This window comes from Euprymna scolopes, chromosome 29 (assembly GCF_053919585.1).
Source record: "Euprymna scolopes isolate OS-2025 chromosome 29, ASM5391958v1, whole genome shotgun sequence".
Taxonomy (NCBI): domain Eukaryota; kingdom Metazoa; phylum Mollusca; class Cephalopoda; order Sepiida; family Sepiolidae; genus Euprymna; species Euprymna scolopes.
The window spans coordinates 64779115-64795260 of NC_136510.1; the positions used below are offsets into that span (position 1 = coordinate 64779115).

Here is a 16146-nt window from a genome sequence, read left to right on the forward strand (position 1 = left end):
GCAATTCATTTTTCCTTTCCCAATTCAAATCATTTCTCATATCTTGTACGACTGGGGGATATGTATAATATATCCACCAGTCTACTACATCGCAAACGTTGAAATTAAGGCTAGTCAATCAAAAGGAGACAATAACTTGTGAAAATATCGACAAAAAAGCGACCCTGTAGAAAACTGGTCAGTTAAGGATGAAGGAATTAATGTTTTTGGCCAATTTTTGGATATTTGTCGTCTGAGGTTTAAAACGATACCAATTTTGTCACATTCCGACGTGTTTGTTTGAAGTTTTTGCAAGACATTTTTTTTTTTTTTTTTTTTTTTACATGGAGATCACCACTTATCAAGGCCTGTAGGCCACTCAGGGATAAGGGTTATTGCGTGTACAGTAATCAATGAGATAGTATTGTAGTAATCATTAGTATTGGAGATTTGATAGAGCGTCTTACTTAAGGGGGCGGTTTGTCAGGAATTTATTTATATTGGATTTGAAGACATCCAAGTTGTAGTCAGGCAGGAAACAGGCTAATGGAAGAGAGTTCCATAATCGTACACTTCTGAGAAAGAGGCTCTGCTCATGGAATCTACGTTTGGATTTAGACACAGATAAAGGGTGGGGAAAATTATTGACAGTAGTTTCAGCCGGACGGGTGTTTCTCATGAAAGATTGGTGAGGGGGGACGAGAGATTGGAGCTTAGACGAGCACTTGCCATGGAAATAACGATAAAATAAAGTGGCTCGCAACGTCTCTTCTGTGGGAGAGAGGCTGCAGGGAAGACAAAAGGGCATCCCCCACTAAGCCATGAAGTCTATTTTGTACTCTGTCAAGGCAGGATAGGCTGTTTTTAGCAGCTACTGCCCAGATATGGCAACAGTATTCCATCCTTGGACGTACTTAGCTTTTATACAGATGGAGAATTTTTTTTTTTTTTTTTTTACACAGTGATCACCACTTATCAAGGTCCGGAAGCCACTCAGGGATAAGGGTTATTGCAAGTACATTACGTTAGTGTGGAGATTTGATGAAGTGTTTAATTAAGGGGGCGGTTCATTAGGAATTTGTTTACACTGGACTTGAAGACATCCAAGTTGTAGTCTGGAGGGAAGCAGGCAGACGGAACAGAGTTCCACAGGCGTGCAGTTCTAAGAAAGAAGCTTTGTTCATGGAATCCGCGTTTTGATTTAGGTACAGATATAGAATGGGGGAAATTTTTCACAGTGGATTCAGCTAGACAGGTGTTTTTCGTGAAAGATTGGCGATGGGGGACCAGAGATTGGAGTTCAGACGAGCACCTGCCATGGAAATAACGATAAAACAAGGATAGGCTCGCAACGTCTCTTCTGTGGGAGAGAGGTTGCAGGGTAGAGAAAAGGGCATCCCCTACTAAGCCACAAAGTCTATTTTGTACTCTGTCAAGGCAGGATAGGCTGTTTTTAGCAGCTCCTGCCCAGATATGGCAACAGTATTCCATCCTTGGACGTACTTGGCTTTTATATAGATAGAGAATTGCATCAGTAGTGAGATATCTTCTGGAGCGGTAGAAGGATCCCACCATCTTTCCAGCGACCTTGGCAACAAACTTGATGTACGTGTTCCATTTCAGATCAGGAGTAAAGGTCAAACCCAGGTCAAAACACGGGGCCTCACCCAGACGAGAGCCATCCTTTTCAATTGATGCCAGCTGGGGATCAGAGCGTTGATGATGTAAGGATAGGAGTTTGGTTTTGGATGCATTAAAGGTAACCAGCCACATCTTCCCCCACTGAACCACGCGCTTGAGATCAGAGGAGAGGGAATCAGAGAGAACTTTGTCATATACAGCCTTTGATGTGTTGATGATCGTGTCATCAGCATAGATGTCAACGAATGATTTAAGTATGTGTTTAGGGAGGTCATTGATGTAGATCAGGAAGAGAGTTGGGCCCAGGATTGACCCCTGAGGGACTCCAGCATTTATATTGCAGGCCTCCGATTTTTGTCCATCTACCACTACTCTTATGAGCCTATCGGAGAGAAATGATTTAATGATTGAGATAACATTTCCGTAGCTGGAAATCTTGCGAAGTAGACCCTTATGCCATACCTTGTCGAAGGCCTTTGATATGTCAAGAGCAATTGCCCTAGAAAGGAAGCCTTTGTCAAAAGATTCACTAATCCTGTGGGATATAACCGTCAGCACATCTGTTGTAGATCTTGCAGAGCGGAAACCATATTGTGTGTCACTAAGAAGGTTATTCCTGCTGAGGTGGTTGACTATTTCTGTATTTAATATGGATTCCAGCAACTTACTCATGATACACAGGAGACTTATAGGTCTGTACTGAGAGGGAGATGACTTATCACCTGAATTCTTAAATACAGGGCAAACTGATGAGGTCTTCCAGGGAGTCGGAAAGCACTTCTCCTTAAGGCAGCGCTTAAATAGTTTCGTAAGTATGGGAGCAAGTTCTGGTTTAAGTTTTTTTAACACTATAATTGGGATGCCTAGTGAGATATCTTCTGGAGCGGTAGAAGGATCCCACCATTTTCCCAGCGTCTCTGGCAACAGATTTGATGTACGTGTTCCATTTCAGACCAGGAGTAAAGGTCAAACCCAGAAGCTTATCAAAACATGGGGTCTCCTCAAGATGAGAGCCATCAATTTCAATTGATGCCAGATAGGGATCAGAGCGTTGATGATGTAAAGATAGAAGCTTGGTTTTGGATGCATTAAAAGTGACCAGCCACTCCTTTCCCCATTGTACCACATGCTCAAGATTAGAGAAGAGAGAATTAGAGAGAACTTTGTCATTTACGGCCTTTGATGTGTTGCCATAGATGGTCGTGTCATCAGCATAGATGTCAACAAATGATTTAAGTATGTGTTTTGGGAGATCATTGATGTAGATCAGGAAGAGAGCTGGGCCCAGGATGGACTCCTGAGGGACTCCAGCATTAATACTGTGGGCCTCTGATTTCTGCCCATCAAACACTATACTCTTATGAACCTATAAGAGAGAAATGATTTAATGATTGAGAAAACATTTCCAGTAATACCGTAGCTGGAAATCTTGTGAAGTTGGCCCTTATGCCATACTTTATTGAAGGCCTTTGATATGTCAAGAGCAATTGCCCTGGAAAGGAAACACTTGTCAAGAGATTCACTAATCCTATGTGATATATCGTTAGCACATCTGTTGTAGATCTTGCAGAACAGAAACCATATTGCATGTCACTAAGAAGGTTATTTCTGTTGAGGTGATTGACTACTTCTTTATTCAATATGGATTCCAACAACTTACTCATGACACACAGGAGACTTATTGGTCTGTACTGAGAGGGAGATGACTTTTCATCTGAATTCTTAAATACAGGGCATACTGATGAGGTTTTCCAGGGTGTTGGAAAGCACTTCTCATTAAGGCAACGCTTAAACAGTTTTGTAAGTATGGGGGCAAGTTCTGGTTGGAGCTTTTTCAGCACTATAACTGGAATGCCGTCAGGGCCAGTTGCTTTACTTGAATCAAGGTTCTTGATTAGCTTGACGATCTCACGCACAGATATTTGTATGTTGCATAGCATGTTGTCTGTTATAGGAGGAAATACAGAGAGTTGATGGCCATTGTCGCATAGGGTAGAATTAGCTACAAAGTTCTTGGGAAATAGTCTGGCCTTGTCTGATGCTGACGAGATGACCTCAGGTCCATTGATGATAGTTGGGATAGAATGCACACTTCTGTTCAAGATCTAGTTTGCTATTTGCCAGAACTGGTGGGAACCAAGCCGCTGCTCAGCTACTTTGGATTTAATAGACTGAGCAGACAGGATGTGGTCAATTTTCTCAGATATGCTCTTAAAGATAGTAACCCCACTTTTGTGGGGGCAATAGAGGGCAAATATAAATGCAGTCGTGTAAGCTAGTGCAACCCGTCTTCTCTGGAGATATCCCTACCACATGGAAAGCCATCTTTGATGTAGGCACATATTCCATGTCCATGGCGATCTTAGGGGTCAGATTTAGATGTTAAGTTAGAGTATCCTTTAATTATGAATTCGTCTAGAGAAGTGGTTGGCCCTATGCCAGTTGCAGAAAATAAAAAAAAACAAAAAAAAAACACACACAAAAAAAAAACTAACGTAAAGCAAACAAACGATGTTAAATGTAAAAATCGAAAAAACAAAAAAGAAAACAGAAAAACGAACACGTGAAAAATGGCTTAAATAAGCCTGTTTCGATATTAAAATTTAAAAAATTGGTGGGTACCCGGGTGTTTTTGGGTGTGTGTGGTCGGTTGGGGGTGTTAATGAAAACCTAAGAATAAACGAATTAAAAAAAAAAAAAACAGAAAAACGAACGTTACATGAAAAATGGCTTAAATAACACTGGTTCAATATTAAAATTAAAAAGAAAAATTAAAAAAAAAGATATCTCACACCAAAATTTGAACCCAAAACGTTTACATAATGAACCAACGCTCTAACCAACTGAGCTAACACGACGTACATGAAATTTAGTCAGTTCTTCAACTATTTAAACTAAATCAGGTCATGACGTAATCTGACGCATGCGTAGAACCGGTCGTCGTCATGAGAGGACAGTTTTTGTTGACCCCCCCCCCTTCCCCGTAGAAAATTGTCGATTTCGGGGTGAAAAAATTAACGTTTTTGGCCAATTTTTCAATATTTTTCGGGCGAAGGATGGAGCTTCAATATAATACTGAGTTTGTGAATTTTTGTTCAGTCTATCGAAAGTTTTTAGCGGACACACAAATAGACATACATACAAACATACATACACACATTTTCGCTTTTATATATATATAGACTAGCAGGGGGTACCCAGCAATGCCCGGGTGTTTTGAGGTGTGTGTGGTTTTGGGTAAATCAAACTAAACTAAAATAATAAAAAAAAATGTTTTGGTAGGTGAGTATGAGGATCAAACCCGAACCTTTGCGGCAAAGTTGGAAATGAAAATGCGAAAAAAAGACATATGACGTTAACCACTGGGCCACGGAGACATACAAGAGAAACACATTTGAATTTATTTATTTAACTATTAAAAACAGGTGTCCGCAATAAAAGTTAACTCTGCTGCGTTGATTTGACCTAATTAAGAAGGTCAAATAGAAGTCAGGCTGTTAACTTTTGCTGCGAGGCAGCGTTTGGGTTTGTTTAGCCAAATTTGACTGTTTTTTTCCCCAACAGATGTTGGGGAGGGGGAAACCAGCTCCCAATTGTCCAGATTTCAAAACATCAAAAAAAAAAAAAACACAAAAAAAAACTAACGTAAGGCAAATGAACGATGTTAAACATAAAAATCGAAAAAACAAAAAAGAAAACAAAAACGAACTTTAAAACTGCTTTAAAAAATTTGAAAAATGAAAACCCCATGTGAAAAATGGCTTAAATAAGCCTGTTTCGATATTAAAATTTAAAAAGTCTGTGGGTACCCGGGTGTTTTTGGGTATGTGTGTGGTCAGTTAGGGGTAGGGGGTGTTAATGAAAACCTAAGAATAAGCAAAGTAAAAAAAAAAAAAACAGAAAAACGAACGTTACGTGAAAAATGGCTTAAATAACCCTGCTTCAATATTAAAATTTAAAAAATCGGAAAAAAAAGAAAAGAAAAAGACATCTCACACCATGATTTGAACCCAAAACATTTACATAATGACCCAACACTCTAACCAACTGAGCTAACATGACGTACATGAAATTGTGTCAGTTCTTCAAATATTTAAACTAAATCAGGTTATGACGTCGTCTGACGCATGCGTAGAATCGATCTCGTCATGAAAAGACGGTTTTTGCTGTCCCCCCCACCACCCCCTATAGAAAAGTGCTGGTTTCAGGGTGAAAAAATTAACGTTTTTGGTCAATTTTTCGATATTTGTCAGGCGAAGGATGGGGCTTTCATATGAGACCAAGTTTGTGAATTTTTGTTCAGTCTGTCGAAAGTTTTTAGCAGACATACAAACACACATACATACATTTTCGCTTTTTTATATATAGACTAGCGAGGGGTACCCGGCGTTGCACGGGTGTTTGTAGGGGTGTGTGGTGTTAAATAAAAAAGAAGCCGGGGGGGGGGGGGGAGGACACCTGAGGCGAAGTTTGAAAATAAAATCGGCCAGCCAGAAGTGAAAGATGTTTGAAAGTCGTCGAGCGTTACGACGATGACGATGTAAGCACTGTTATAAGCGAAGTAAGAAAAGAAAATGTTTTAATTAAGGGGGGGGGGGGGAAACACAAAAAAAAAAATAAAAATAACGTGAAAAATTGCTTAAATAATACAGGGTTCAATATTTAAATTCAAAAAATCGAAGAAAAAAAAACAAAAAAACATCTCACACCACGATTCGAACCCAAAACGTTTAGATAATGAACCAAGGCCTTAACTACCTGTGCTAAAGCGGCGTATATAAAGTTTGTTCGGTTTATCAACTATTTAAAGTAAATCAGGTCATGACGTCATCTGACGCATGCGTTGTTGACCCTCCCCCCTGTCGAATTTGTCTAAACATCTTTCTCTCTCACTTCGTCTGCCTTACTCTAAAGACTGGAAAATAATGATCGTTAATATTTTTTGTAAGCGTATTTTTTTTTTTTTTACTTCACTTTTTTTTTACTTTATTTTTCGTTTAACTATCGTATCTACCTATTTTGAATATGGTAATAACTTTGGTAACGTTGCCATAGCGTAGAAGTTCATAGTTTAGCTTTAATTAATTTTTTTTACCGATAACAACATTTTTAAATTATAAATTAAGACCGCCATTAGAGGTTGCTGACGTCAAGATCACGTGACATGACTCAGCGGGTTTTAAATACAAGTTGACCCAAAATAAACGGCCGCGTGTATACTTTATGTAGAAGAGTTGGCGGCCGTATTTTTTGGGGCAGTTATAAATCGATTTAAAAATATGTAATGTTTAACATTAAAATGTCACTCCCCCCCCCCCCTCCTGCAGAAAATCGATCAGTTGACGCACTTCTGATGCCCACTTTGGGCCAATTTTTCGATATTTGTCGTCCGGTGCGATTTCCATAAAAAATTTCAAGTGGCTTCATGCCTTGTCTAGAGCGATTCCCATAAAAAGTTTCTAGTGGCTTCAAGCCCTGTTTAGAGCGATTTCCATAAAAAATTTCCAGTAGTTGGATGCCTTGTATGGATCGATTCCCATAAAACATTTAAAACTGTTTCATGCCTTGTCAGGAGCGATTTCAATAAAAAAATTTCACGTAGCTTTATACCTTGTCTGGAGTGATGTCCATAAAAACATTTTCAAAGCCTTCTGCTAGTATATATTTCCTACCTATCTCATTCAATCCCGAGCAATGCCGGACCTCCTGCTAGTGTATATTTCCTACAATTAATCTCAGGTGATATCGGGCCTTCTGCTAGTATATATTTTCTACCTATCTCATTCAATCTCGAGTGATACCAGGCCTTCTACTAGTATATTTTTCCTGCCTATCTCAGTCAATCCTGGGCCACGCTGGGCCTTCTGCTAGCATATATTTTCTATTTATTTCATTCAATCCTGGGCAAGTCGGACCTTCTGCTAGTATATATTTTCTACATATCACATTCAATCCTGGGCGACGCCAGGCATCTGCTAGTATCTATTTCCTACTTATCTCATTCAATTGACAAATAAATAAATTGTCGATGTTGGTGATTATGCAACCCTGCATCATCATGAAGTTCAATGTCTGTTTCTTTCTCCCCTAACCACTGACTCCATATCTTTAGAGAAATAATATCATTTCTGGAAGATGACTAAAATTTTCGAAATTAATACATAAATAATTTTCCAGGTTGTGATTACGCAACCCATTGCTTCAACGTGAATTTCAATATCTTTCCAGTCAAGTGATCTTATTTTCCCATTCCATCCCCCATAAACAGAGTTAGGATATTATATTGTAACTAATACTAAAAAGAAAAAAAAAAAAAAAAAAAATATGGTTGGTTGATTTTAGTCTCCATCGTCTGAATGAAAGTTCTGAATGTTAAAATTAAGGCTAGTCAATGGAAAAGACGATGACTGGTAAAACGTTGGCGAAAAAGCGACCCCCCCCCCTGTACAAAATGGCTGAGTTTAGGGTGAAGGAATTAATGTTTTTGGCCAATTTTTTTATATTTGTTGTCTGAAGGATCAAAGTTTAAAACGATATCAGTTTCGTCAGGTTCTGTCGCATCTGCCGAAAGTTTTTGCAAGACATACAAACGCACACACATACACACACATATTTTTCCTTTATTAGGGGAATGGCCAAATGAAAGCAATTGTCTGATATGACAGTGAAATTGACATTGACCAAACGCTCGTGTGCCGGGAAACTGCTGATACGATTCAGTTTCGCTTTTTTATACTGAAAAGCGAAACAAACACGCGGCAATAAAAAAAAATAAATAAATAAAAATAAGCGTGTAAAAGTCAGGCAAAGTAAAGATAGACGCGACCCCCATTCTTAACTCGTAGATATTATGATTTAGATAGTATATAAAAAGGTTTAAGGAGTGACCCGACCGAATGCCCTCCCCCGCAAAAAAAGCCTTTTGCGGACATACACAAAAAATGCACACACAAAAACATTTTCGCTTTTATATAATAGATTAAACTTACTTCATCAAGCCAAAGAACTGGCAAAACCTGTTTATCAATCCGACTGCTTGGCCTAAGGAAGAAACAGAAATTAATAATTAAATATTTGCAGTCAACAAATAAAACAGATTTTTCAACCAGAAAATTTCTCCTTGTTGGACAAATCATCTGAAAATGGATGAAAATGTTTTATACGATCACCTTTTAACAAAATAACTTAAGTGGCCATCTTTGATGCAATGTCAAAATAACACTTAGTCATTTTTAAATCAATGACTTTTTTGGGTTTTTTTTGTTTGAAATTAGTTTTAGGGGACAAGTTATCATTTAGATGCTTTTTTTTCTTCTGTCCTCAACATATTTACTTTCTGTTTAGGAGGTTAGGCAAAGGATCAGGTGTGGTCTTGAGAAGTCAACATATTCAGATAGGTGTACTAAGCAGCTGCATTGGCAGTAACCTCAAGCTACTAGCAATAAATTAACCCCTTCTCAAAGAGAAAAGATAAAACCTGGGAGGGTAGACTGAACCAGCCAGACAACAACAAAGACAGATTTCTAGGATATTCTATTTCTACTCCCTAATGGTATATATCTCCCTCCCATGGGGGAAAGATATAACACAAGGATCAAAAAGTGAAACTGAAGACTCCTAAAGGAAAAGCACTTTGGCCTGCAAAACATGCCTGGGCAGACTCATTGGCATTTCATGCAATTAGCAATAAACAAACCCTTCTCAAAAGGAGAAAGCAAAACCTAGGAAGGTAGACCCTCTAGAACTTCACAGGACTAACAGTATACCACAATCAACAGAAAACAAGATTTCAATAATGGCATAGACTGTCGATTTAGGACTAGAGGGGAAAAAATCCAAATTATTGTAAATGAACATCAGAAGGTCAAAGTACACATTGGTCGAAACACAGTAGAAATGTAATTTATTTTAATATGTGTATTAAAAGTTTGGATTTATATTCTCATGATTAGTAATAAAATACAAATTTGCATAAAACTGGATCATTTTGCGTAGAAAATATTGCTATGAATAACGACACATACAAGATGAGTTCAACAAACAAAACGTCAGATACTTACGTAACATATTTTACTTTTTCAATGTAAAAGTTGATCTGCAATCTCTTGGCCACATTTAGAACTAAGCCTGTTGTCTGTTCGAAGAGAAAAAGTTGCTGATAATTTTAAAAGAGAAGCTAAAATCCAATAAAGAATAAAGAATAAAATAAAAAAATTTGGGGAGACATAAAAAGAAAAAGTAAATCAAACTCACAGGTTCCACATCTAATATGGTCTCATGTTTTGCCTTGTTCGGATGAACTCCGTTCACTGACTGAATGACTTTTGGGTCAGCTTGATAAAAATGAGGCTGAGAAAGAACAACAGGTGCATCTGGAAAGAATGTATCAAAAAAGACATAATTGTCAGAATTGAAGACAAAACACGATCAGAGATATTTCTTTTGAAACGGAATCAGTAAAAAGGGATCACTTACTCTGTTGACATCGACTAACATTCAAAAGCCCTGAAGGTAAACATTTTGGGGTACAAAATCCTTTGTTTTCTGGGTTGACGTCTCCTGTTGTAAAAAGATCATCGGGTGGAATATATCGGTTGAGGGCAATATTGCGCAATGTATACTGCTTTTCATAAATTGTGTGCAATGACCTGAAATTATTATGAAAGAGAAAAACAAAGAAAAAAATAAAACTTGTTGATATGACTTTTTTTTTTTTTGAATCTTAGAATTATTTTTATAAATTTAACTTTTGGAATTTTTGAGATGGGAATTAATTATTTTTGGATTCTCATTTTGAACATTATTCTTACAATGTTTTGGTTACTGTAACCTCCAACTTTAGGATGCACTTTATCAAATCTTTGTCACAATAGGCGGTAAGAAAAAAAAATTCCTTATATAATAGTTCTATCCAACCAGAGCAGATGAAGCAAGAAAAAAAATCCTGTGGATTAAAAGATTCAGTTTGAAATTCTAATTCAACGTTTTTATAGTAGCAGACCTACTTTCTTACGTTAATTTCTCGAGTAAAAACCTGATATTTGCTTGACGTAGCATGGAAGTGACACTCATGCAAAGCAAATTCTACTATAATGAATATACCATGTCAAATAATTGTTTTGATTGAAAATAATTTAAAAAAGTATTCCAGTCCGATAGTCCTGGGTGATTATGTCAAAAAGAGATCAGTTTAAAGTCATAAAGCCTCAAAATCTTCCAAAAATTGGTGCTCAGGATACATAAAGAATGACTGGCCTGTACGAGAGAAATTTGTGCCTTGCAAAGAAAGAAACCACATTAACAACCCTTTAGTGGACAGAGACAAAAATTGCTTTTGGCTTAATTAAACAGTTCACCAAGGCTCTGGACAAGGATGGTGACTGCTTTACTTATTTTTCCAAGATTAACCATGAAGAAATTGAAAGCTGGCATCTTTGACAATCCTTAGATCCAGCAGATCAGAGATTCAGAGTTCAAAAACTCAATGAACAAAGTGGAACTGGAAACATGGAAGGCATTTATTCTAGTAGTGAAGAACTTTCTTAGCAACAAAATAAAGTCAGAAATTATGCAGAACTTGTCAACAACATGCTGATTACTTTCAGAAACCTGAGCTGCAACATGAACGTCAAGATGCACTGCCTATTTTCACATATTGATTGGTTTCCTGAAAACTTGGGTTCAATGAGTGACAAGCAGTGGAAGGGATTCCATCAGGACTTAAAGATGAAGACCAGGTATCAGGGTCGCTGGGATGCAGTCATGATGGTTGACTACTGTTGGAATCTGAATGGACACCTCTTTGCCGCTGAGCATTCCAGGAGTTTGAGAAACAGAATTTTAAGCCGTGAAGTTTTAAGAATTGTCAAGCAACATGTAATTTATGCGCACTTACCTTTATCAATTTAGTTTACAGTAATCGATGTTTCTATCAGTTAATATACGTTGTTGACAAAACATTTTTTCTTTTAAAAACATTTAGTTTACAGTAATCGATGTTTCTATCAGTTAATATACGTTGTTGACAAAACATTTTTTCTTTTAAAAACATTTAGTTTACAGTAATCGATGTTTCTATCAGTTAATATACGTTGTTGGCAAAACATTTTTTCTTTTAAAAACATTTAGTTTACAGTAATCGATGTTTCTATCAGTTAATATACGTTGTTGGCAAAACATTTTTTCTTTTAAAAACATTTAGTTTACAGTAATCGATGTTTCTATCAGTTAATATACGTTGTTGGCAAAACATTTTTTCTTTTAAAAACATTTAGTTTACAGTAATCGATGTTTCTATCAGTTAATATACGTTGTTGGCAAAACATTTTTTTCTTTTAAAAACATTTAGTTTACAGTAATCGACGTTTCTATCAGTTAATATACGTTGTTGGCAAAACATTTTTTCTTTTAAAAACATTTAGTTTACAGTAATCGACGTTTCTATCAGTTAATATACGTTGTTGGCAAAACATTTTTTCTTTTAAAAACATTTAGTTTACAGTAATCGATGTTTCTATCAGTTAATATACGTTGTTGGCAAAACATTTTTTCTTTTAAAAACATTTAGTTTACAGTAATCAGTGTTTCTATCAGTTAATATACGTTGTTGGCAAAACATTTTTTCTTTTAAAAACATTTAGTTTACAGTAATCGACGTTTCTATCAGTTAATATACGTTGTTGGCAAAACATTTTTTCTTTTAAAAACATTTAGTTTACAGTAATCGACGTTTCTATCAGTTAATATACGTTGTTGGCAAAACATTTTTTCTTTTAAAAACATTTAGTTTACAGTAATCGACGTTTCTATCAGTTAATATACGTTGTTGGCAAAACATTTTTTCTTTTAAAAACATTTAGTTTACAGTAATCGACGTTTCTATCAGTTAATATACGTTGTTGGCAAAACATTTTTTCTTTTAAAAACATTTAGTTTACAGTAATCGACGTTTCTATCAGTTAATATACGTTGTTGGCAAAACATTTTTTCTTTTAAAAACATTTAGTTTACAGTAATCGATGTTTCTATCAGTTAATATACGTTGTTGGCAAAACATTTTTTCTTTTAAAAACATTTAGTTTACAGTAATCGATGTTTCTATCAGTTAATATACGTTGTTGGCAAAACATTTTTTCTTTTAAAAACATTTAGTTTACAGTAATCGATGTTTCTATCAGTTAATATACGTTGTTGGCAAAACATTTTTTCTTTTAAAAACATTTAGTTTACAGTAATCGATGTTTCTATCAGTTAATATACGTTGTTGGCAAAACATTTTTCTTTTAAAAACATTTAGTTTACAGTAATCGATGTTTCTATCAGTTAATATACGTTGTTGGCAAAACATTTTTTCTTTTAAAAACATTTAGTTTACAGTAATCGATGTTTCTATCAGTTAATATACCTTGTTGGCAAAACATTTTTTCTTTTAAAAACATTTAGTTTACAGTAATCGATGTTTCTATCAGTTAATATACGTTGTTGGCAAAACATTTTTTCTTTTAAAAACATTTAGTTTACAGTAATCGATGTTTCTATCAGTCAATATACGTTGTTGGCAAAACATTTTTTCTTTTAAAAACATTTAGTTTACAGTAATCGATGTTTCTATCAGTCAATATACGTTGTTGGCAAAACATTTTTTCTTTTAAAAACATTTAGTTTACAGTAATCGATGTTTCTATCAGTTAATATACGTTGTTGACGAAACATTTTTTCTTTTAAAAACATTTAGTTTACAGTAATCGATGTTTCTATCAGTTAATATACGTTGTTGGCAAAACATTTTTTCTTTTAAAAACATTTAGTTTACAGTAATCGATGTTTCTATCAGTTAATATACGTTGTTGGCAAAACATTTTTTCTTTTAAAAACATTTAGTTTACAGTAATCGATGTTTCTATCAGTTAATATACGTTGTTGGCAAAACATTTTTTCTTTTAAAAACATTTAGTTTACAGTAATCGATGTTTCTATCAGTTAATATACGTTGTTGGCAAAACATTTTTTCTTTTAAAAACATTTAGTTTACAGTAATCGATGTTTCTATCAGTTAATATACGTTGTTGGCAAAACATTTTTTCTTTTAAAAACATTTAGTTTACAGTAATCGATGTTTCTATCAGTTAATATACGTTGTTGGCAAAACATTTTTTCTTTTAAAAACATTTAGTTTACAGTAATCGATGTTTCTATCAGTTAATATACGTTGTTGGCAAAACATTTTTTCTTTTAAAAACATTTAGGATACGTGTTGACAAAAATCAACTGAAATATAATTGATTTTGTCACACGATCCGATTCTTTTCAAATTAACTTAGCACAAAAAAACGAATATCATTTCCTGATTCAGCAGTACAAAAATACTCTTTGTAGAAATCTAAACATTCAAAAGTTAAAAAATAGTAGTAATTTATACTCACTAAAAATAAATTAAAGATTTAAATACTGATTACTTTATGTATATTAAAAATTTTAATTACAATCTTCTGAATGGCAAGTGCATAAATTGTTGTAATTCGGTAACAATTTATGCACTTGAACACCAACCTATTGTTTTTGCTTCTGTTAATTTCCAACATTAACTCTTTCCTAGTCTGGTACAAGTTTATTGTATTGTCAAGAGTTACGAAGAAAACATTTGTTGTTTCTTGAAAGAGTTGAAAATATTGCACTTACTCACCTGCAGATATCAGAAGAAAAAATAAACAAGTGGGAGTTTTTGTCTCTGTATGGAGGGAAAATAGTTCCATCTGTGAAAAATGTAAAATGAAAATTTGCGTTAAAAAAAAAAAAAAAAAGACAAAAAATGAAACTTTCTCTTTTTGTTTTTAATTGAAAAAAAATAATGTGACAAGTGAAATTTTTCATGAAAAAAAATAATTTGACAAGTGAAATTTGACAACACTTAACCAGAGAAAATAAAGTGATTAAAAGAATATTGAAAATTATCAGATAAAATAAAAATATTTTATTTTTTTGAAAAGTGGTTTTATTAGAAATTTTATGATTTATTTGACTTGAAACTTAATTTGCCATTCTAGTTTTGGAATGTGGTCATTTATGTTCATAACAATATATCAATATTTATCACGCGAAAAATATGGAAACTAAAATAAACTCACCAGATCCATTTATTTGTCGACATTGTGGTGTATTCCAGTAAGGCACAGAACTATTAATAAACAAAAAGAATATGTTTTCTTTTTATATTCAAAGCAAATAAAATTATGCGTTCGAATTAAACTTTCATAAGAATACAAATAACTGCAAAAAATTGGAGTTGAAAGCAAATGGAAAAAGTTCCTTCATTTTGATTCAACATTAGAAACGTTTTTAGCAATCTTGAGAAAGAGTGATGACATTCATTGGCAAAACTACTCACAACCTGTCCCTCCCAATCATATATATGATGATATTACATAAAACAGAAAAATTAAACATGGCTACCATCTTCGTCTCACTTCAATCAGAATACATTAAATAAACATTAATACAAGAAAAGTTTCATTATTTTTAAAAATTTACTAAATGAAAAATAAGCATTTACCTTTTACCATTCCAAGATTTTATCACACCCAATTTTGAAAGGTCTTCTGCGCCTGCATTTATTGTATAAACTCCATCATCAGTGTCATTTTTCTGAAGTTACAAATTAAAAAATACAAAGTTAATCTTTCAATTGTTAAATATTATATTTTTTAAATATTTCTTACAAACTTTTACTATTTGTTTTCATTAACTTATAATTTTAGGAATTTTCTTGGGAGGAGGGAGGGGGGCAATCTTTTAAAAATGTTTTTATCATTTATAACTAAACCATTGTCCTCATATTGGTTGCTACCGTTACGTTTCCATTAATGTGCCCATGGCATGTAAATTGCGTAAATTTTAGTACAATTTTGCATAGCTTTAACACAATGCCTACAATATACATTAAACACAAAAACGGAAAGTGGTCGAGAAATTGGGGTATAGGTGGGGTGAGGGTTATCTATGAAGACAAGAAAAGTGATAAACTGAGTTCAAATCCTTTCCAATCTATTATTGCAGGTTGACATTTTTTTAACTAGGTTTGTTACTTGAAGAATGTAACCTCATATCGGCTGTAATTAAATTTCTCCTTCAATCCATTGGTTTGTTGTTTCTTGATGAACATACTATTTTTTTCTTCATCATTTTTATACCAGTCTGGCCTCCATCTTCTGGTTTCCTTCGCCTGTACTTGGGATAAGAGTCTTTGCTTCGCTCGGTAAAATGAAGAAACTCTTTAGGGTACTTTTGGGAGCATTTATTGTCAATCATACGTGAACAACTTGGATTCAATCATCCACAAGATCCATGCACCATATGTGTCATCATTTGCATGAAGGTTAGGGTCTTCCTCTTTGTCAGGGATCTCTGCAGACATGCAAAGATATGTAGAGACCCATTTGTTCTAATTGAACTTTCTCTAGGGCCTGCCAGGTGAGGATGTCCTCTCTTTTGGTATTTAATGCTGCACAGCCTTCAACCTGCCAAATCTGC

At 34.8% G+C, this 16146-nt stretch overlaps 2 protein-coding genes across 4 annotated transcripts in view; one reads left to right on the forward strand and one right to left on the reverse strand.

The window, feature by feature from the left end:
- The window catches only part of LOC145252669 (uncharacterized), a 151321-nt gene that overhangs the window by 21227 nt on the left and 113948 nt on the right, over positions 1–16146 (forward strand). The window lies entirely within an intron of this gene.
- The window catches only part of LOC145252672 (lysosome membrane protein 2-like), a 160772-nt gene that overhangs the window by 5747 nt on the left and 138879 nt on the right, over positions 1–16146 (reverse strand). For all 3 annotated transcript variants that reach the window (XM_080112461.1, XM_080112462.1, XM_080112460.1), the window contains exons 6-12: positions 15170–15261; positions 14745–14794; positions 14303–14372; positions 10096–10268; positions 9874–9992; positions 9681–9754; positions 8610–8661 (exon numbers count right to left, since the gene is read on the reverse strand). In XM_080112461.1, the coding sequence (XP_079968587.1) occupies positions 8610–8661; positions 9681–9754; positions 9874–9992; positions 10096–10268; positions 14303–14372; positions 14745–14794; positions 15170–15261 (630 nt within the window). The remainder of the gene's footprint in view (positions 1–8609; positions 8662–9680; positions 9755–9873; positions 9993–10095; positions 10269–14302; positions 14373–14744; positions 14795–15169; positions 15262–16146) is intronic.